The 23,545-nt window shown below is 45.5% G+C and overlaps 1 protein-coding gene across 2 annotated transcripts in view; it reads left to right on the top strand.

The window, feature by feature from the left end:
* Positions 1-23,545, top strand: part of LOC144770371 (serine/threonine-protein kinase SBK2-like) — a 205,885-nt gene that overhangs the window by 78,603 nt on the left and 103,737 nt on the right. The window contains exon 1 of one of the 2 annotated variants that reach the window (XM_078654839.1): positions 1,287-1,323. The exons of the other annotated variant lie outside the window; for it this stretch is intronic. Coding sequence (XP_078510965.1) covers positions 1,302-1,323 — 22 coding nt within the window. The 5' untranslated portion in view covers positions 1,287-1,301. Of the gene's footprint in view, positions 1-1,286; positions 1,324-23,545 lie in introns of those variants that run through there. 2 annotated transcript variants of the gene reach the window in all.

Here is a 23,545-nt window from a genome sequence, read left to right as displayed (position 1 = left end):
CAAGGGATGTTCCACGGGAGGGATGAGCCCAACTGGACAGCCTTAAATAAATAAATCGAGCAAATAGAAAGCAAACAACTGTGAGTTACAAGCCGCAAAGCCAATAATGGGACAACACAAAGTAAGCAAAGAGCAAAATGCATTCCCAGTGATGCTTTCTTAACGCACGTAGGAAGTCGTTAGCAAAGGCTTCAACTTCAAAAAAGGTAGGCTTAGGCGTGGCAAAAGATGTATTTAGCCAGGCCGAATTAGCAGTTTAAAACTGTACCCAGGCGGTAACAGCAGGCCTGAGATGTGTTGCAGGGCTACTTAATTCGATGGCACAGTAAGTACTGCTGGCCCACTAGCTGCAGGGACTTATAAGAAAGTAAATTTAATGTGCCAATCATGGGTAGGTCAATTTTACAATGTGCACAAGCACTTTAGCACTGGTTAGCAGTGGCAAAGTGCACAATGAAGTCCAACAGAAAATAATTTTAGCTTACAGGAAGGAAGACAGGAAAACGTTTTGAAGAAGACCACACCAAAAGCTGTCAGGTATAACAATCAGACTTCCGAAAAATATAACCAGCTAAAAGGAAAATTATAGGAAATGTGCAGAAAAATGTGTCAACCAAAAAGCGTACAAAAGTAAATCCCATACAAGGTACTCCTGATTGGTCATGTACTATATTTGTAATTTGTGTTGCTGTGTGGAGCACCCCCTAGTATCATCTAAGAGTAAACTTAGATGTGTGCAATTTATGCCCATGTAAGTTGCACACTCCTAACTCACTCACGAGTTGAGGAACTTTGCAAACACAGTGTAACCCACACAAGAGAAAACTGCTCCCACATGTACGCATAAATTAGCCTTAAGTCTGACAATTTTTCAAGACAACATATTGAATGTGTAGGATAGTCGAAGACACCTGTGTGTTGCAAATCAGGTCAGGAGAGAGTGCGAGTCCTGTTGTGAAGAGGAACACTGCCGAGGTGGGCCACGAGGAAGAACAACTCCATTTCCTCTGCACTCGGACCTGCCCTGCTTCCTCAGCTGAGGATGCTTTTACCTGTGGGGCCCACTGGAGCCTCTGCGGGACCCGCTCCGTGTTTTCATCCGATCATCTCGTATGAATGACGGCAGGCGGTCCTGCTCAGAAGGGCTGGCTCCCTTCGGTGCGCAGTGATTTATTGAAGCGCTGCTGTGTTCAGGTTTCTGAATCCCCAGTAGGAGATGCATGATGTAAGGGCTCAGCTTTCTTCCTCGCCGCACGGGCTGCTGGTGAACCGTAGTCCGAGCACCGCGCAAGCCCTGGACCATGTGGTTGCTGTGCGCACAAGGTACGTCTTTCGAGTTTTGTGGCAATATTGATGCAATTGGCATGCTTTTGGTGTCCATGCTGCTGTAGGGGGGTGCTGCTGCAAACCGCCTGATTACTTTGGAAAGAGTGGGCTGGGCTGAGAGAAACCTGTTACGAAGTGGTGCTGTTGTGCTGGCAATGCTACACAACAGGTTTATAGTGTGACGGAGTTGTAACAGTGAACTGCTTCCCACAGAGCGCACTGGGCCTATGGAAATCGGTCACTACCGTCCAAACACTAATCTTCATCACGTGTCTTTGTGTGTGTTTTACAAAGCAATGTTATACATTTATGAAATTATAATTGCTTCCAGAGGTCAGAAATATAATAATGTGGTAAAATAGTTTTAATCGGGGATGCCCACGATTCTAACTTAGGCAATAACATTTTGTGAAAATTCACCTGCTATATGTTTGTCGTGTTTTTTTTTACACTTATGTTAATAGGTGTTTTAAATAAGTCTTCCATGTTCCTGAACTTCACAAGTTTGGAGAAATTGTTAAAGAGACTTTGAAGTTTCACAACACTATACTCTACTAGTTGTAGCGTGAAAACTGTATTTATGGAAATCAAACTTCCAGGGGAATTGTTAAACTAGTATTTTGGAACTATATGGCAAAAAGTATTTGCCTGACAGACATTTGTGTGTTGAGTGAATTCACTCGATAACTTTACCCACTATTTGCTAGTTGACTGTGAGCAACAACTACAAGTCGCAGAATGCATTACGCTGTTACATGAGCGAGCAGGACAGGATTACTTTGCCATGAAATCATTTGTTAACCTGGCATTAAAAAGAAGATATTGTTTAACCATTAACTTCTGCATAACATGAACCAGCATCATTTTGCAAATGAGTTCTTGGAAGACTAGAATTAAGATCAGTGGACCCTGTTCTAGTCAGAAAGACAGGTTCTAATTTAGAGAAGTTATTCTTTCACTGCCATAATTTTTGTCTCAAACAGTAGCCTGCCAGCGAAGGATGTAACATAAACGCGGGCAGGGAAAATGAAACGAGAGGCGTGTTAAATATGTGCTTCGGCCTCAGCGTCGCGAAAACCCCTCCAAAAAGGTTGCATGCAGACGACTTTAATAAATTAGATGCAGTTGAATCTGATACAGGATTATCAAGTGGGCTATTTAGCAATGTAGAGTCAACTTGCTCTTGGCGGCGGCTCGGGTTCTGCACACATGCGGCGCTCTCTTAAGGACGGCCTTACCCCAAGCTGTGCACGTCTTGAGCTTTGAACGGGCTCCAGGTTTGCTAAGCCCTGCTGAGGTCCTTGGATAAAGTCATGGCTAAGCCGCAGCAGGGAGCTATAGCACGTCACTGCCTCTTGGAGGTGTCAATTATCGCTGAACAGGGGGATCATGAATGAAAAAATACTCAAATTGAATTCAACATGGAAGAAAACTTAGCCACAGAAAAACCAAGTTGCAGTAGTGAAAATTAAATTAGATGTCATTATCTAACATTTAGCTGTTGGAAATGGCCATCTTTTGTGTGGTATTTCCTCAGATTGTTGCCTTCGATACCCCGTTTTTGCTGAACCCATTTTTTTGGCATTAGGAATCTGCACACTTAAATCCGGCTAGCTGTTGGTAACGTGCTTGCACGCCTCCTCCTAAACATGGTAAAAGTGGTGTACAATTGATTTGTACAATTAATTTATTTATACGTCCCTAGTAGGTGGTACTAACTACACGTGCACAAGGCCTGTAAATTAAATGCTACTAGTGGGCTGAAGCACTGGTTATGCTACCCACTGAAGTAGCACTGTAAAACATGTGTCAGGCAGGTCTGGGAACACAAACCAGCCTTGGCAATTCTGCTGGACCGGTTCTAGTGGAGGGAGGTTTTGGGGGGGGGCTAGTTTGAGGCAGCACTACTGCAGTTTTAGCACTGCAGCCGATTTTGTTACAGGGGGCAGATATTGCAGCACTGCTGAAAAACCACCCTCCACTGCTTGAAAGCTGGCCCCCCACCCCGGGAAAACGCCCAGTGCCCTCTACGGCCAGCTCGGCCCTGGTATCAGGCCTGCCATTACAGCTGGTGTGTGCAGTTCTTAAACTGCCATTTCAAGCTGGCAAATACACCTTTAGCTAGGCCTAAACTATAATTTTCAATGCATATAAGTCACCCTCAAGGTAGGGCTTAGCAGCTCATAGGGCAGAGTTAATAGTATTTAAAAAGTAGGACATGTATATTTAACGTTTTATATGTCCTGGCAGTGAAAAGCCTCCCAAAGTAGTTTTTAACTGTGGCCAGGCTAGCCTCCCAGAGACCGACACTGGGTTGCCTTATTACATTTATTAAGTGATAATTTCAGTTTGGGAACAGCTAAAGAAATACTTCTTTCACTCATTTGAATTGTAATTTGAAATCCTCTTTAACAGTTAAGAATTAAATTTACTGTTTTGAAAATACAAGTTTTTGAAAGTTGGCATTTTCCGGGCTAAACCAAATGTGCATTTCTGCCAGTGTTCAGGGTGACCTGACTGTTAATAGCTCTCCTGTGGTCCAGACAGTGGATGAAAAGGCCTTGGTGTAATAAAGGTTATTCTTCTCCTGAACAGAATGGCCTAGTGGGGTTGTACTGGGAAACAGCCTTTACAACACGGTTTTTACCATGTGCCTTTACTTCGCATTTTTTACCGTGCATGCTTTTACATCATTTATGCCTTCACCATGGCTTTACCACACATTTAAGGTAAGTTCAAGGGTGTGGGGGTCTCCCCCACAAATACATTGTTTATATATACATATACATATATAGATAAACAATGTGTGGTAAAGACATACGTTGTAAAAGCATATGGTTTAAAAAAAAATACGGGGTAGAAAATGCAATGTACAGGCATACAAAGTATTTCCTTGCGTTGTTTCGTCATGTAACCGGTTGTACTCAGCCTTTCCTGACTACCAAAGATGCGTATCCTCTCACTGGCAAATGGTAAGAACTCACCAGAACCATTTTAGGGTAAGAGGAAGGGGGTGTCCACTACCCACATTTTGCACTCAGTATAAAAGTGGCTTCTCAGAACCTGCAAACTGAAAGGGAGAGGTGGAGGTGTCGCGGTCATTTTAAGAAATTCCTTCAGTTGCCACACATTCTGCCTCGACCCCCTCACCGATGCCGAGGGACTAGGTTTTTCCATCAAGCTTAGCCACACCCTCTCTTTTTCAGGTGGGCTGATCTATCGCCCGCCGGGAAATGCGACGAAATTCCTCGGTTCCCTCAACGACGCACTCGGTCATTTCCTTCTCCGCTACCCTCACTTCACCCTCCTGGGCGATTTTAATCTTCACCTGGAAATACCGATCGACCCCTCCACCAGTAACCTGCTGCAGACATTGGACATCTTCGACCTTCAACAAAGTGTCAAGCTGCCCACACACTCCCTTGGTCATACCCTGGACGGTGTCTGCTCTAATTTCCCAGCCATCTCCACCTCACCCCCCATTCCCCAAATCTGTATCGGATCACAGCCTGATCCCTTTCCACATTCTCAATGTCCTCCCTTCTAACTGCAAAAAACCAATCCGCCAACACACTCACTCCATTAATTGGAAAACTGTGCAGGCAAGTCTTATCTCTCACCCCCTCTCCCCTTCTAACGCCCCCCCTTCCTCTGGAAACATCGATAAAGATGCTGTTTCTTTCAACAAATGGCTTTCGCAAGAAATCTCCGAACGATGTCCACCTAATAAAAAAGTCAACACCCTAAAAATAACGAAAAACAAAGCACCCTGGTATACTCCTGACCTTACCGCCGCCCACCTCCTCTGCAGGAAAGCAGAACGCAAGTGGCGTAGATCATACGACAACGACGACCGTAGCAACTACATACTCCTGAGAAAAAATTATCTCTCAACTATAAAATCAGCTAAAAAAACCTACTATGTAAACGCCATCAATGCCGCCAATCAGAAACAACAAACCCTCTTCTCCATAGTAAAGTCTTTCACCAAACCAAAAGCCCTCCAACCGGAGATCCCCCCGTCACAAGAGCTGTGCGATAAGATCTCCGACTACTTCGAGGAAAAAATAAGCTCCATTCACATCAACTTTCCCCCTTCCCCCCCGGTGTTCTCTTTCTCAGAGCTTGACAAATCTCGCCCAACCACAAATTGCCTCACTCATTTCTCTCCGGTAACTCTAACTCAAACCAGAGAAGTGATTCTCTCATGCAAATCAGGCTCTCCCTCTGACCCTTGTCCCCCCAAGATCCTTCATATCATCATTGATGAAATAAACCCCATCATCAACGAAATAATCAACCTCTCCCTCAAATCGGGCTCTGTCCCACTTACCTGGAAAAAAGGTACGGTTAAACCTCTGATGAAAAAGGCGAACAAACCCCCCTCTGATCTAACTAACCTTCGTCCCATCACCCTGCTACCCGCACTGGGCAAAATCACGGAACAATTAGTCCATAAAGAGCTTAAGGCCTTCCTCGATGCCCACAACCTACTTCACCCCCAGCAATCCGGTTTTCGGTCTAGACATTCCACCGAGACCGCCCTGATCGAGCTGACCGACACCATTAAAAACCTTCAAGATCAGAGGAAGAAGGCCATCCTGATCCTTCTTGACCTCACGGCGGCCTTCGACACTATTTCCCACTCCATACTGCTAAACAGACTTATGGGTATCGGCATTACCCACTCAGCCTTAGCCTGGATCAGGTCTTTCCTCAGTGACAGGTCTCAGACCATCTCACTGGGCCCCTTCCAATCCAAAGAAAAAAAAATCTCGTGTGGAGTACCCCAGGGCTCCATTTTAAGTCCCCTTCTATTCAGCATATACCTCATCCCCCTGCTTTCACTCATAGAATCGTTCGGCATAATCGTCACGTCTTATGCCGACGATACTCAGCTTGTCATCCCTCTCGAAGACAACTCCAACCTGGCCGAACTCAACCTTAAATGCTGCCTCACAGCGGTCTTTCAATGGATGGATAACAACCACCTTCGCTGTAACTCCAGCAAAACCGAAATCCTGCCCATTGGGAAGAACGCATCCTTTTGTCCCGCTCTGTGGTGGCCTGATAACTCTGCTGCTCCACCCCAGACAGTTTCATCGGCCAGAAACCTCGGAGTCATCTTCGATTCCGATCTGTCCTTTGATTCCCATGCCACTACCGTGGCGGGCAAATGCTTTGGCATTATAAAATCCATGAGAAAGTTCTGCGACTTTCTCCCGCTCGACTCCAGAAAGACCATTGCAGTAGCCCTCATTCTCTCTCGGGTGGACTACTGCAACGGCCTCTTGGCAGGGACCAAGAAATCCACCCAACTAAAACTGCAAAGTGTCCTGCACACTGCCGCGCGTCTGGTCTTAAAACTCCCACGTAAATCCTCTATTTCCACTGCCCTCAGATCCCTCCACTGGCTCCCCCTGCACAAGAGAATCCTATTCAAAATTCTCGTTGTAGCCTTCCGAGCCTTCCACAAATCTGGCCCAGTTTACCTTGCGAAACGTTTCCCTCATTACATTCCGGGTCGCATTCTTAGATCCTCTCAAGAAAATCTCATGACCCTCCCCAAATTCAACCTAAAAACCAAAGGCGGAAAAACTCTCAGCACCCTAGCTATCAGAGCATGGAATAGTATGCCAAAGCATCTTAGATCCCAGACGCAAGAGAAACCCTTTAGGAAACACCTTAAAACATGGATTTTTAATCTCTCTGACGACTGGACTAAAGCAGCCATCTAAACCCCCCACTGCCCTCCCTCTGATCTGGTCCCAGGTTTTCATAGCGCCAAGATGCTCCCTTCGGAGCGAACGTCTGCGCTTTACAAATACCCCTCCAATATCCAATATCCAATATCCAAACAGAACACTTCTGGAACTGAGAAGATTTAAAAGAATAACTGCTGTGCTGGCTGAAGAAAGAAGACTCAACCTGCTTTCTTTGAGCCCATGACTGTAAGGGTCAGTTGGCTGATCTCCTGTGTGAGTTACAGGGACACAACAAGCTTCCGGAGGTCTTTGATTTTCAGAAGACCAGACCAAACTGGGCCTCACCTCGTTCACTTGGATGGCCTCTGTGGGAATGAGACCTGACCACCAAGTTCTATCTTCAAGGCCATAGACCCTTGGCTGAAGTCAGAGTGTACTTCTCCCTGACTAAGTGAAGGCTCCATCAGATCCAACATGAAGCAACACAGAGCCTTGCACCTTCCACTCAAAAGTTTCACTGGATACGATGACGGGAGATGCAAAGCCTCGCCACACAGCTGAAAGCTTCACCAGATCCGACTCGGAATAATGTAAAGCCTCAAAGAGCGACGCAGCGCAGATCACATCTGGAAGAGTCACTGATTCAATGTAGAGCGAGGCTGATCCACACAGCTTCTATCCAAAGGCTTCATTAGATTCGATGACAAGTGACACAAAGACCTGCAATGCCTTACCTCCTATCTGAAGGCTTCACAGGTTCTGACAGTGAGCAACACAGAGATCCACAAAGCAAAGCTGTGCAGACCTCCCATCAAGGACAGAAGGTAAAATTTCCAGCAGGCTGGACTTAATCCTGTACCTGGCGGCTCTCCATCACGGCCAGCCTGAAGCTATGACTTTGTCTTGGTCCACCAAGACCAAATAGCCGCAGTTGGTGCTTCATGCCTCTTGGTATTATTTTTACCTAAAACTTTACAAACTCATAACTCTGCTTCTACTGATTGGATTTTTGTTGTTTTTTTCTAAATTGGTTTGTGATTGTTCTTGTGTTGTGTTCTCAGTTTATCACTGTTTGAGTACCTCATAAATACTTTACACATTGTCTCTAAGTACATTCTGTCTACTTTAGGCAAAGCTACCAGAGAGTTAAGCAGAGGTTTATTTAGTGACGTTTGTGGTCCATCCTTACAAGGGTTGTGGATTTTACTTGAGGAGGGCTCTCACCCCTCTCAACTAAGAACCACATTTCTTACAATAGCTTTGTGGTATTTGTATAGCACAAGACTAGCCTAAAGAAGCAGAGAAAGCGCTTTACAGGGTCAAAGCAGACATAGGATCAGAGATTGATCTATGTGGGATATACTGCATTCTGAGAAGAGATACTTGCTCTGTTGCATTGTAGTGTTCCCGGGTTCACTCTGTCACTGGATTCAAGCTAGCCTGGCTGATGAGGGGTGAAACCCCGAAACCAGTCCTAGGGTGCATGTTTCTGGTGCAGGGAGGACTGGCTTGGCAGTTCGGGCTGGACTGTTCGCATGAGGAACAGGGTTAAGACTGATTTGCATATGACTGAGTCTGATCTGGAGTGTCAGAAAAGTTTCAGCGCTCCGTCCATCATATCCTTGTGCTTGCTACACTCCTTTAGCAATTCGACCCTCAGTGTCGTGAGGAAGTGCAGGCCAAAGTCTAGTCAGGAAGCAGGTGTGCATTAGAAAGTTATAGAACACAATAACACTTTAAAAAAGACTTCCATTTAGTGCTTTTGCTTTTGAAAAGAAGTAGTTTGATTCACACAAACGGGTACAACATTATGTATTTCTTGTGAGTTAATCTAAGGAGAAGAAATTGATGAATGCAAACACACTATTTTGAACTCCCAAGCTGTATTATGTTTTTTTTCTATGATATTTAAACTGGCAAAGTGCTTGGCCGCCCCCCCACTCATCCCCCCGGGGGTGGGGTGGGGTGGGGATGCGACCACACTCGTTGCCAGGGCCGGTTTTTGGCCGATTTTGTTATAGGGCTGTTTTTGCAGCAACGCTGCAAAAACAGCCCTGTAACAAAAACGGCCCCCAGGGGCCCAAAACCGGCCCCAACCCTTGCGGCGCACCGGGGGATTGCCGGGGCTGACAATGAGGTTGAACACAGGTCCCTGTAGCGGACGCCTTTGTCCACTGAGCCACCAGACCCGGCATACACACATCTCTCTTTCTCTTTCTCTCTTTCTTTCTCTCTCTCTCTCTCTCTCTCTCTCTCTCTCTCTCTCTCTCTCTCTCTCTCTCTCTCTCTCCTCTCTCTCTGTCTCGCTCCCTCCCTCTCTCTATCTCTCTATCTCTCTCTCTCTCCCTCTCTCCCTCTGTCTCACTCACTCTCACTCCCTTTCGCTCCCTCTCTCTCCCTCTCTCTCCCTGTCTCCCTCTGTCTCCCTCTCCCTCCTTCCCTCTCGCTCACTCTGTCTCCCTCACTCTGTATCCCTCTGTCTGTCTCCCTCTGTCTGTCTGTATCTCTCCCTCTGTCTCCCTCTGTCTGTCTCCCTCCCTCTGTCTCCCTCCCTCTGTCTCCCTCTGCCTGTCTCCCTCTGCCTGTCTCCCTCTATCTGTCTCCCACCCTCTGTCGCCCTCCTTCACTTTCCCTCCCATTCGCATGTTAATGAGGCTTTGTAGCATTTCACCTCTTCTTAGGACCCTGCAGCTCCACTCTATCACTGGAATCGCCCCGGCCCCCAGAGAGCAGCAGAGTCTCTCAGAGTCGCGTTGCTGAAACCCTCAGTGTTTGCAGACACTTCCAAACATTTTTTTCAAAAACACGGGTACGATGTCTGCAAGGTCCGCGGGCCGCCAAGGAAGGCTTGCAGTGCCGCTGGCGGACCGTGGGCTGTACTGTGAGTACCCGTGATTTAGAGGTTACAAGGGGATGCAGCTGTGACCCCTCGCTTGCCCCTTGCGACCCCTGGCAGTGCTTTAGTGACCCCGTGAGATCAGAGGTGTCACAATCAGTCCCAATAACACAGGAGTGCCTTTCTTTTGCATCCACCCTACTTTTCAGCATGTTTGTAGGTCTCGGCCTGCGATGGCTGCGCAGACATGCACAGTCTTTCTGGCAATACTTAATGACTTAGAGTGAGTTTCACTAGCGAAGTTAACCCCGCCCCTCTTTTTCATTGCCTGGTATCACCGTTCATGCTAAACGGTGGCCAGCCATTGGAAAAGAGGTCCCAGTGATGTACTTCTTTCTCTTTAAGCCCCGTCCTTTTCAGGCTGGCTTCCTTGACTTACTGCTGTGGTAAAAGGTTTCTTATCTTCTTTATGGGTACAAAGAGATGGCCCCATAAAGTAGATAAGGAACCTTTTACCACAGCAGGAAGTCATGCCGAGCCCGTCCAAGTGGGACGGCTCTAAAAGAGAAATTTCTTTTATTTTAGTATAATCGTGGCACCAGCGCTATACATTTAAAATGTTTCAAGTAAAGCGCGGGTGCCGCGATTATACTAAAATGATAGAAATAGAAAAAACATCTATTTCTTTCATTTTAGTATAATCGCGGAACCCCCGCTTTACTTGTAACATTTTAAAAGTAATGCGCGCGTGCCGCGAGTATACATAATGAAAGAAATAGATGTTTTTTCTATTTCTTTCCTTTTAGTATAATCGAGGCACCCGCGCATTACTTTTAAAATGTTATAAGTAAAGCGCGGTTGCCACTGCTGCTGTTGTGTGTGCCTGTGTCTGCCCCCATCTCATGGTTCAAACTCCGCTCCGTGTGTGATGGAGACAGGGGGGTGAGCGAGGCAGAGAGCACAAGCAGAGAACTGCAGAGCATGCAGCAGAGCGGACGACCAAACTCTTTGCCTTGATGTGCTTTCAATCTGAGCTGCCAGCCTTTTATCCAAAGGAAATGGGATAATTGGCCATTCTTCCAAAGCAATCTATTGGAAGAGGTAATTCTGTCTGGACTGCAGCAGGCCTGTGGGAGGGACAAGTCACATTTCGGCTTATTGCCCTGACCATATTTGTCCAAACATGACCCTGTAGAACCAAGGACTCTGCCCTGCAGCCCGAGGGGTTCCAAGCGTGATTTCTCTTCTGTTGCCTCGAGCTTCTTACGAAAAGTGATGTGGCAATGAAGTTTACACGGGGGTGTTTTATCTGTCTTGGAAATTCGAGTTGGCCATTTACAAATGGTTTGCTTTGGACTCAGTTCCTGGAGTGTGGGTTTCGGACAGACTGTTACAGTTGCATCTTACCTTTGTGTGGTATTAATGGCTGGTTTGTGCTTCAGATTTCATTTTAATTTAAGCAGCAGAGCTGCCGTCGCATCTTTGCAGCTGATTATAAATCTCTTTCCAAAAGTCCATTTCAGGCAAATGCGCTGACCACTTAGAACCCTCCTGTAGCTGGTCCGCTGGAGCGCAGCCTGGGAAGCAATTTTCATAATGGTGTGGAAAAGGAGAACAGACTCACAGGGTGGGGGTGGGTGTGGGGCTAATCTCACGTCTATAGCCTAGTGTTACCTTCATTTTGTTTGAATTTATCAAATACAAGAGTGTCACCGAAAGATAATTTAAATGTAGTCACAGACTAGTCAGTGTGTGTCACTGACACCAGGCCGCGTAGTGTGTCCCCAGGACTTCACCGGACCATTCACTTTATCCACCCCAGGGCAGACAGAGTCCTTGCTACACTCACTTTAACCACCCCAGCAGCCTCTTTCTGTGTAACCACCCCAGGGCAGCCTCACAACCTCTCTCTGTGTAACCACCCCAGGCAGCCTCACTGCCCTACTCACTGTAACCACCCCAGGGCAGCCTCACTGCCTCACTCTGTGTAACCACCCCAGGCAAACTCACTGCCCTACTCACTTTAACCACCCCAGAGCAGGCTCGCTGTCTCACTCACAGTAACCACCCCAGGGCAGCCTCGCTGTCTCACTCACTGTAACCACACAAGGGCAGCCTCGCTATCTCACTCACTGTAACCTCTCCAGGGCAGCCTCACTGTCTCACTCACTGTAACCATCCCAGGTAGCCTCACTGTCTCACTCACTGTAACCTCCTCAGGGCAGCCTCACTGTCTCACTCACTGTAACCACCCCAGGTAGCCTCACTGTCTCACTCTGTGTTGTAACACCCTAGGTAGCCACACTGTCTCACTCTTTGTTGTAACGACCCCAGGCAGTCTCACTGTCTCACCCTGTGTGTCATCCCCTGGGCAGCCTCACTGTCTCACCCTGTGTAACCACCCCTGGCAGGCTCACTGTCTCACCATGTGTAACCACCCAAGCAGCCTCACTACCCCACTCACTTTAACCACCTCAGGGCAGTCTCACTCTGTCCATCCCAGGACGCCCTCACTCAGTGTACCACATTCCCGGCTTCTGAGGCAAGACGGTCATAAATAAGTGGGTGTTGTTCCCCCAGACTGTAAACAAGCCCCGCCCTGTCAGATGGAGCTCAGTGGGAGAGAAATCGCTTAACCTGGCGGGGAAGTCTCACCCCGTGAGCCGCATTCTCTCTGGATGGTTGCTCGGCAGAAGGGATTAGCGAAGACAATTGATATTGGGCTTGCCCAGGACAATAATACATCAATAATTTAGCGTTTTATCCAAATTAAGCGGTCATAGTTGGCCGCCAGGGCGGCACAGTGTGTTAAACGCTCGCCGCTGACACCGTCATCTTGAAGCTAGGAGTTGAAATTCCTTAAAGACTGGCCCAGCCTTGCTTCCATCTGTGGTCGATAATTTGAGTGCCATTTCTTGGCCAAAAGTAACCCTTATTGTTAGAAGTGTAGGGCGAGGACTGTATGAAAACACTGTACCATTGTTGTAGTTTTAAGCAGAAGAAACATCGCCTTTCCCTTCGTGTGGATCATGCCTTTTTTTGTACGTTTCACAGGGCAGCGGGTACATGGAGTTGAATCTAAACAAGTATCCCTTCGGTGAAGCAGTTGTGTTACCGCTGTGTCCAGTGACCCCGGGACCACACCAAATTAAAACTGTTCCAGGGGCCTCACATGGCGTCTTGTTTTGCGCACAAATGTAAAACATTTTCAAACACACCAAACTGAAATTAAGTGTGGCGATGTGAAAAGGTAGGGCCGAATTCGACCAAGAACCCTTCAGTATTTGCCCGGCGTTAGCCGCCTCTCATACCATTCAAGATTACCCAAACAAAGAGGCAGGCGCTGGAGACAGAAGGCAGGAAACAGGAGTTTATTCCGACGGAGCAGAACACGTCAAATCAGACAACAGGGTATCTCCTCGAGGTGCTCTAACCGCATCTCTGAGGCCTGGCCTCTTATACACAGGTTTATGGTTTTATTACATACACTGCATCCGTAATGTTTCTTTGAAGGACAGAAAAGACATCCTCGGAATCCCCGGTCCAGGCCCGTTCCCACACATATCTACAGTAGAGTTCCCACCCCGATCTCAGCATGTGGTGGTTATCGCGCAGCTGGACATTCCGCTGGGAACGGGGATGTGTGTGATCAGTCGGATCTTCGGGGGGGCGAAAGCATTGATTAATCCCCGCTCCTTTGATGTGAGGCGAGGTCCTACTGTAGGGGGCAATAAACTGCATCTGTTGGGCTAGGTGATGGCCTGGGATCAGGCCGGACAATTGGGCAGGGAGGAAGAGGTTATCAAAAGGGCCTGTTCATTGAATGAGATGAAAGAGCGAGGGGGTTCAGCACGGGATGTGGCTCGGAGACAGGGTCGCGTTAGAGGTGTGCTTATGGCCCAAGCAGGAGAGACCGGGGGCTGTCGGGGCGCGGGGCAATGCTTGCAAGGCCGGGGAGTGAGGGGGAGAGAGACGCGCAGGCTATTGGCAGTGGGCAGAGAGGCCAAGACACACAAAATGGCTGCCACTTACGCGCATGATGAGGCCTAAAAGGGGCAGGATGGCGTGGCCACTGTTTCACGATTCTTACTTTACTTTCAACAGTGGCTGCGGTGAACATGAATGAACGCCGCTTATATATACCTAATTTTGGTCATTTTCCACAGTCCCCAGTTTTTATCATAAGTTAGTTCATTCCTGTTCATGTCATAGGTGAGGATGTACAAGCTGACATTAGTTATACAATTCGCTTTGGTAGCCCATATGCATTACAGGCAGATGGAAATAATTCTGCTATCAATGCAGACAGAATCGTACATAACCATATGTAATCAATGTGATGGGCGGGGAGACAGTGCATACAAAATTACATTTAGCTGCGTCATACGTTAGACCTTGGGGGCGGGGACATTACATTAGACGATGTAGGAGATTCGTTCGAATACAAACATGATGTCATACAAAAAAAAATTCCTGGCAGGATAAGGGTTACTATCACTTGAGGTCTGGACTCCATGGGGGTCAAAACTAGACAGCATGTTCATGTGCATAACTGATGTTCTACAATCATCAAGATACAGAGTTAACGCCTTCTTAGTTATCCAAGTACAGTTGAAAGTGACCGATGTAAGGTTTCGAAAGCTCAATTGGGTGATAATCAATACAAAGCGGTTGGGAGAGGAATTCAACTTAATACAAGGGGCAGTCAAGGGGTGGCAATGTAAAAAAAAAGGGTCCGTCTTTCCAGTGTCTTAGTACAGCGAGCCATCACTGGTAGGCTCTCATTGTTTTTCTTCTTTCGTTGGCACTGTTGAGCACCGGCGGTGGAGCTATGCGTCCAGCTCGGATTCAGATTTCGCGTTGCAGGGTGTGGCCACTCTTTGCTCTCGGACCACAGTCCTGTTTGTCCTGTTACCTAACTAATCTACCATAGGTACATTAGTCGGGGTACCCGTATTCCGTTCTTCTTTCAGGACAAACCCTATTCTATCTTTTGTGCTGTGTTTCTTTTTTAAGTCACGTTCAAAAACTCCATATGGAAAAAAGGGGGTGATGGGGGCGTGCTTCGGGAGGCCGAGGGAAAACAGGGTGGAGTGGGATCGGGTCTGAAATGGACCAAGGAGGGCAGAAATTTCAAGCAAGTGGGCCCATCAACCGGGCACAATGGGCTGGGACTTTCGGCACGAGCTCATCAACATGTGGGGGCTTCTGGACAGCCTGTCAAAGCTAACCACGTCGTCCCTTACCTTGTCTTGACTGATGTTCTCCTGGAAGACGTGGATGATTTCGCAGGGACGCAAGGGGCCAACTTCTCTAATCACTAACTAAAACTTACTGACTTAAATATGCACAGCAAGGTTTAAACTAGAATTCAGGGAGGAGGGCCGGTACTGGGCGTTGAGGAGATGACTGTGGATCTTGCTGTCGACCTGCGAGGCAACAAGCACCAAGACTTTAGTATTCTGTCTTTAAGAGTCAAAGTTCCTAAACAATTCCTAGACCCTCCACTACAAACTCTATTTTTAAATAGAGCCCCCAATATCAAGTGATGCTTTTCTGAGGTCCCCCTACCTGCAATCAGCAAGTTGTCGGCCTTCGCCCAGTATGTCTTGTAAGGAAGTAGGGTAGTTGTGATGAAGTCGTCAGACGTCCTTTAGGATAGTTCTTTTTACAGGTGTGATGTCAAGTTGTTCATCTGGAAGTTCACAGAAGAAAGAAAGGATTAATTCACTATTCTTTAAGAGGCCCTTTGCATTCTTTCTATCTCTTCCTAGACTTACTTGGCATTAACCTTTTGCTTCTTGGTCTCGGGTTTCTAGATCTGTTATAGTGCCAGAAAAGAAGCATAAAACAAAACACACCAAATCCTATGCGTCTTTCTTCAAACACACTATTTTCAAATAAAATCTAAAAGTTCTAGGTAAATCTCTTCACAACTCAACACTCGTAAATGATTGGCAAATAGGTCTCAAATATACATAGGCAAATAATGTCATACAGTTCTCAAATATACATAGGCCAATAATGTCAATTAGTTCTCAAATATACATAGGCAAAATGTCCAAAGTCTCTTTCTTTGCGAAGGCTTTCACAAAGTATAGTTCCAAAAATTCTGAAGTCCTTTCTTGCGAAGGGCGCCTTAAATCAAGAAAATGTACTTAGCTTTTGAACTCTGTTGTTGAGGTTTCAAGTTCCAGGAAATAAGAAGCACCGCCGTGGAGTCCTGCCAGGATTGAAATCTCCTTCAGGTGAGCACCTCCATCAGACGCGACCTTCTCCGAGGGAAATCCGAGGCAAAGCGCCTTCCAGAAGGCTGGGTGTGGTTTAAATACCGGACCACACCCAGCCGCTCCCAGTCACGCTCTGTGAACGTGCGCGGGGACGCTGAATGCAGTCCCAGCTTTAGCGCGCACCGAATGGTAGCGTGTAGGGATGCGAGGAGAGATCAGTGAGACCTTCGCGGGGGCATTGTCTCTCAAGAAGCCATACGCGAAGGTCACAATTCCAAATACAAGCACTCTTAACCTCATTAACCACACAAGGCAAGCAAAAAAGGCAAAAGTAAAGGCAAGGTGGTAAACAAGCATTTGCAGAAGAAGTATATGTAAACACCAAAACACACTGACTAGAAGCGTGCGCGGAGCACGGGACAGGGGTGGGTTTTCACAAGGGGAAATTAGCACATGTCTTAGGATATGTGTACTAGGGGTGAGTGGAACCATGACAGTACTCCCTCCTCAAGATCCCCCCAAGAACAGTGGAAATGGGTTTCGGTTTCTCAGGATGTCTTAAATGGAACAGTCGGATCAATTTAGGAGAGTTTTTTAGATGGTCCAAAGGTTCCCATGACCTTTCTTCAGGGCCATATCCTTTCCAATCTATGAGGTAAAATAATTTTCCTCGAACTCTTTTGGAGTCTAAGATAGTTTTAACCTCAAATTCAGGGTGATCATCAATCATGATGGGAGGCGGAGATTTAGAGATACGGGTCTGGGGATGAAAAGGCTTAACCAGAGAGACATGGAATACCGGGTATATCAAGTACCTTTGAGGGAGACTCAGCCTCACACAAACCGGGTTAATTACCTTCTCAATAGGAAAGGGGCCAATAAACCTTGGGTTGAATTTCCTGTTTCCCCTAAGTTTCAGATTCTTCGTACTCAGCCATACCTTATCACCTACTTTATATTGAGGTTGTTCAGATCGATGTCTGTCTTTGGTTTCTTTCTGAGATTCTTTTGCCTTTGCCAAGTTGAATTTAGCCTCTTCTTGGATGGAAAATACTTTGGATACATAATCGGAAATTGCAGGTACAGAATCATAGTTAGAAGAACTTTCAGGGATACATTTGGGATGGAATCCAAAATTACAAAAGAACGGAGACATCTTGATAGATGAATGTTCGGAGTTATTATAAGCGAACTCTAAGGGGCTTAAGAGATCAGACCATTCTTCTAGAACATTGGGCAACATACATCGGAGATATTGTTCGATTGTTTGATTAGTTCGTTCAGTTAAACCATCTGTTTGGGGATGGTAGCTAGAAGACAATCGAACGTCCATTTGTAGTAAAGTACCCAGTTTTTGCCAAACCTTAGAAATAAACTGGGAGCCTCTGTCCGAAATGACCACTGATGGAATACCGTGTAATCTAATCACGTGTGACATAATTAGATGAGCAAGCTCTAAAGCAGTGGGAAGTTTCTTTAAAGGAATGAAATGGGCCATTCTAGTGAACTGATCTACTACTGTTAGAATTGTATTAAATCCCTTCTTGGTTTCAGGTAGTTCAACTATGAAGTCTAGCGATATTGTATGCCAGGGCTGAGGTGGGATAGGCAGTGGCATTAACAATCCACTAGGAGCTTGATGGGAAGTCTTATGTTGAATGCAAACATTGCAAGTTTCTACAAATAACTGAATGTCCTTGAACATCAAAGGCCACCAAAAGGTGCGTCTTATAAGTTCCATAGTCTTCAAAATGCTAGGATGAGCCGATAACATAGTATCGTGGTGAAGCTGGATTATGGATCTTTGAATATTTTCGGTAGGAACATATATCAAACCATGTACCATCAATAAATCATTCTTCTCTAGAAGATAAGGATGATCCTTTTTCAAAACCTCAACATCCCTATCTTTCAAGGCCTCCTTGATGTCAGAAATAATGTTACTCGTGGTTAAACTTCCCTGAAAACAAGAAGTCGGGATTACAGGATGGACAATTTCGGGTTGTTCTAGGCCTTTCTCACCTATTCTAGACAAAGCGTCCGCTTTCAAGTTCTCTTTACCAGGACGATAAGTAATCACAAAAGTGTAATCATTAAAGAACATAGACCAACGTAACTGTCTAGCAGTTAGAGCTTTTACAGCTCTTAGAGCTTGAAGATTTCGGTGATCTGTATAAATAGTTACAGGATGACGAGCCCCTAACAGGTAGTGGCGCCATTCTTCAAAAACCGCCTTAATTGCTAATAATTCTTTATCAGCAATGGCATAGTTTTGTTCTGCTTCTGACAACTTCCTGGAAAAATAAGCTATAGGGTGCATTTGGCCTGTATCAGTATTTCGTTGTGAAAGAATTCCTCCTAATGCATATTGAGATGCATCTGCTTCTACAATAAACGGTTGATTGGGGTCTGGATGACACAAGATTGGGGCCATGGTGAACCTCTTCTTTAAATTTAGAAAGGCTTCTTCAGCGTCAGAGTTCCACAAGAATTTCACTCCTTTTCTCAGTAACTTGGTTATGGGTGTAATTAATTGAGAAAAGTTCTGGATGAATCTACGGTAAAAGTTTGCAAAGCCTAGGAAGCTTTGAATCTGTTTCACGGAAGTTGGACTGGGCCAGGTTGTTACAGCTTCCACCTTTTTAGGATCCATTTCGATACCTTCGGGACTGATTATGTATCCCAGGAAGTCTACCTTGGAGACATGAAACAAACTTTTTTCCAATTTAACATAAAGGGAATTTGAGAGCAGTTTTTGAAGAATGGCACGGACCTGTTGTACATGTTCTTCCTCGGTATCAGAGTAGATGAGGATATCATCTATATAAACTACGCAACAGATGTCAATAAACTCATGCAATACCTCATTTATGAAAAACTGGAAGGCGGCGGGAGCGTTACACAGTCCGAATGGCATGACTTGATACTCAAAGAGACCAAATTTAGTGCGGAAGGCAGTCTTCCATTCGTCTCCTTTTCTTACCCTGACTAAATGGTAAGCTCCACGCAAGTCCAGTTTTGTATATATCTTCGCCTTCTTAATTTGGTCCAGAAGTGTAGGAATCAGAGGTAAGGGGTACCTGTTCTTAATGGTGACGTTGTTTAATGCCCTATAATCTATGCACGTGCGCAATTCCCCTCCCTTCTTTGGAATAAAAAAAAGAGCTGAAGATACAGGAGATTTGGAGTGCCTAATGAAGCCGTTTGCAAGATACTCGTCAAGGTATGCTCTGAGATGAGTGTTTTCTGCCTCAGTAAGAGCATATATGCGACTGCAGGGCAAGGTTGCTCCGGGCACGAGATCGATTCTACAGTCGAAATCTCTATGAGGAGGGAGAGTATTGGCCTTTCTTTTGTCAAACACATCAGATAAGCTGTTATAAACAGATGGGACCCCTTCCAAAAGCAGGACATTAGGTGATTCAATTCCAAAATCAAAACCTTGAACTATGTCTTCAGATTTCTTGATTAGAAAACATTGCTCTGTACAAAAGGATGACTTGAAGGTAATTAACCTGGTTACCCAATCTATGATTGGGTTATGTTTTATTAACCAAGGTATCCCCAAAATCATCTTAAACTGAGGGGCATCAATTATATCAAATTGTATTCTTTCTCGATGTATGGGTGAACATTCCATCTCTAAAGGTTCAGTTTGTTTGTTTACCAACCCTGAAGTCAACTCTTTACCATCAACTGCTCTGACGGTTTCTGGGTGATCCTTAAACACAGACTGAAAGCCTAACTGTAAGAAAAATTGGGAGTCAATAAAATTACCTGTAGCCCCGGAATCTATAATGGCTTCCACTTTTCTTGTGTGGGATTCTGGAAGCAGATCTCGGAGTTCTACTAGGATTGAAAAGTGTCTAATTCCTGCAGGAGGAAGAGTCGAGGCCAAACTAGAAAGACCACCCGATAAACTGACCTCTCCCTTTACCGAGTGTACTAGTTTTCCGACCTTTCTTGCGTGATGGCCAAATCAGAAGTCTTGGTTTTAAACTTGTTAGGTCGTGTAGGGCATTCTTTTACGAAATGTCCTGTCTTACCGCAATATAAACACTGGTTTAAACGTCGCCTTTTGTCCTTCTCCTCTTTAGATAAAGGACCACGGATTGAACCAATTTGCATGGGTTCGACAGAGTCAGACTTTGGACCTGATTCACGATTCAGGGTCGACTTTTCTTTAAAGAACACTACTTTATGCTCTGTCTTCCCTCTTTCTCCTTTTCTCTCTGAAATTCGATGATTAAGTTTTACCACTAAATCAATAAACTCACTTATGTCTTCTGGGGGTTCAAGAATCTGAGTTATCATGTCCTTTAATTCCTCCCTTAGACCTCTGTAAAAGATGGACACTCTTTTGTCGTATGGCCAGTCAGCCTCTAACACCAGACGGTTAAAGGTGGATATGTAATGTATCAGATCCGAAGATCCTTGCTTTAAACTTAAAAGCTCATTATCTGCAGACTGAACGAAAAGATGTTTTGCAAACATCTTCTTTAAAGCTTTCTCGAAATCCTTGAAATTGTACAAAATCCGATCATCTCTTTCTACTAAAGGAACTGACCAAAGGGCTGCATCTCCCCCCATGTAGGATAACATAAATGCTACTCTGGAAGAATCGTCTGGGAAGGCTGTAGTCTTAGCGATAAAATGCAGGTGACATTGCTGTAAAAATACAGAAAACTTATTACAGTCCCCATAAAATCTTTCTGGTGGGGCTAAGGGGGTGGGGAACGGAGTTACCACTTGAATCTGAGTTTTGGTATCCGCACTGGAGAAGGAACCCTGGGAAGGGGTTGGTTGTTGTTGAATAGAGTTCTGAAGAGAGGATAGATCCCTACGTAAGGCTACGTTATCCTGCCTAATAGCTTCTAAAACTGCTGCCAAATCCTGCATGTTAACGTGATCCATTGCGTCCGGGCGAAATTATCTTCGTGGGCTTTGCCTTCTGTCAAAGCTAACCACGTCGTCCCTTACCTTGTCTTGACTGATGTTCTCCTGGAAGACGTGGATGATTTCGCAGGGACGCAAGGGGCCAACTTCCCTAATCACTAACTAAAACTTACTGACTTAAATATGCACAGCAAGGTTTAAACTAGAATTCAGGGAGGAGGGCCGGTACTGGGCGTTGAGGAGATGACTGTGGATCTTGCTGTCGACCTGCGAGGCAACAAGCACCAAGACTTTAGTATTCTGTCTTTAAGAGTCAAAGTTCCTAAACAATTCCTAGACCCTCCACTACAAACTCTATTTTTAAATAGAGCCCCCAAAATCAAGTGATGCTTTTCTGAGGTCCTCCTACCTGCAATCAGCAAGTTGTCGGCCTTCGCCCAGTATGTCTTGTAAGGAAGTAGGGTAGTTGTGATGAAGTCGTCAGACGTCCTTTAGGATAGTTCTTTTTACAGGTGTGATGTCAAGTTGTTCATCTGGAAGTTCACAGAAGAAAGAAAGGATTAATTCACTATTCTTTAAGAGGCCCTTTGCATTCTTTCTATCTCTTCCTAGACTTACTTGGCATTAACCTTTTGCTTCTTGGTCTCGGGTTTCTAGATCTGTTATAGTGCCAGAAAAGAAGCATAAAACAAAACACACCAAATCCTATGCGTCTTTCTTCAAACACACTATTTTCAAATAAAATCTAAAAGTTCTAGGTAAATCTCTTCACAACTCAACACTCGTAAATGATTGGCAAATAGGTCTCAAATATACATAGGCAAATAATGTCATACAGTTCTCAAATATACATAGGCCAATAATGTCAATTAGTTCTCAAATATACATAGGCAAAATGTCCAAAGTCTCTTTCTTTGCGAAGGCTTTCACAAAGTATAGTTCCAAAAATTCTGAAGTCCTTTCTTGCGAAGGGCGCCTTAAATCAAGAAAATGTACTTAGCTTTTGAACTCTGTTGTTGAGGTTTCAAGTTCCAGGAAATAAGAAGCACCGCCGTGGAGTCCTGCCAGGATTGAAATCTCCTTCAGGTGAGCACCTCCATCAGACGCGACCTTCTCCGAGGGAAATCCGAGGCAAAGCGCCTTCCAGAAGGCTGGGTGTGGTTTAAATACCGGACCACACCCAGCCGCTCCCAGTCACGCTCTGTGAACGTGCGCGGGGACGCTGAATGCAGTCCCAGCTTTAGCGCGCACCGAATGGTAGCGTGTAGGGATGCGAGGAGAGATCAGTGAGACCTTCGCGGGGGCATTGTCTCTCAAGAAGCCATACGCGAAGGTCACAATTCCAAATACAAGCGCTCTTAACCTCATTAACCACACAAGGCAAGCAAAAAAGGCAAAAGTAAAGGCAAGGTGGTAAACAAGCATTTGCAGAAGAAGTATATGTAAACACCAAAACACACTGACTAGAAGCGTGCGCGGAGCACGGGACAGGGGTGGGTTTTCACAAGGGGAAATTAGCACATGTCTTAGGATATGTGTACTAGGGGTGAGTGGAACCATGACACAGCCCTTCTTTCCTTCACTTTCCACATTGAGAATGGTGCCTTGTCCCGCAACTCTTTGCTCTGTGGCTCCACCTTGGTCGAGGTCATAGATATTCCCCGATCTGCAGCCAGGCTGTGCGTCACATCCGGCCCCTCTCCTCCGACGACCGCACGTTATCTTTAAATGAGTACAAAAAAACAAGTCTTAGAAAACTGGCAGGGGGAAATGTTTACACACTTTAATTTCTCTCCCAACCCCAAGTAGTTGGGGAAACGTTTATTGGTCACGATAGGGTGGATGCTTAGTAACCCTTACATCGGTGTATGCTGTTAACTCATGCATCATGGCTGTGGTGCAGGTCTGCAAGTATCTTTCTATTTTCAAACATCATGTCTGTCTGGTGTCTATTCCTGTTATATTCGTGAGCGTGGCAAGAAGTCTGATATCCAACAATTACATGGTTCATCGAATTTAAACCGGCTCCTCCAGTAGAGACTCGTGTTTTTCTAAAACAAATCCTGTTGGGCTATATTTTTCTTCAAGGTCTGCTAATTCATAAAAAGTGTGAAGTGCTTATTATCATGGGCTTACAGCTACCCTTTCCAGGGAAGGACAAACGTTAAGCATTTTTTTTCTTTTCTGACAGCAACGGCTAACTTTTATCAGTATTTGGACAATTTATCTTTAAAAACAAGGTCATCAGCTACAGGCCTTAAGATTTTCTGGGACGGCTGGTTACAGAACTGGGACCATTCTGGAAAAACAGGGACGTTTCGGACATTCTACTTTTGTGCAATGGGCGGTGGTAATCCAAATGATGAGGGTGGTGTTACTAAAGCACTAAAACAAAAGCCACTGACATATAGTTCCCTTTTAAGGGTCAGATTAGGGGACATTAGTCGTCTTACCTGTCCTTTCTTTCTCAGCCAATTAAGTTACATCATTTTACAGAAAGGAGAGGTAGTAAAATGGCAAAGTACGATCGTTTTGTTTCTGTCAATTTGTTC

The sequence above is a fragment of the Lissotriton helveticus genome, chromosome 7 (assembly GCF_964261635.1).
Source record: "Lissotriton helveticus chromosome 7, aLisHel1.1, whole genome shotgun sequence".
Taxonomy (NCBI): domain Eukaryota; kingdom Metazoa; phylum Chordata; class Amphibia; order Caudata; family Salamandridae; genus Lissotriton; species Lissotriton helveticus.
Note: the sequence above shows the minus strand (reverse complement) of the source record. Positions and strands in the feature narration are given on the sequence as shown.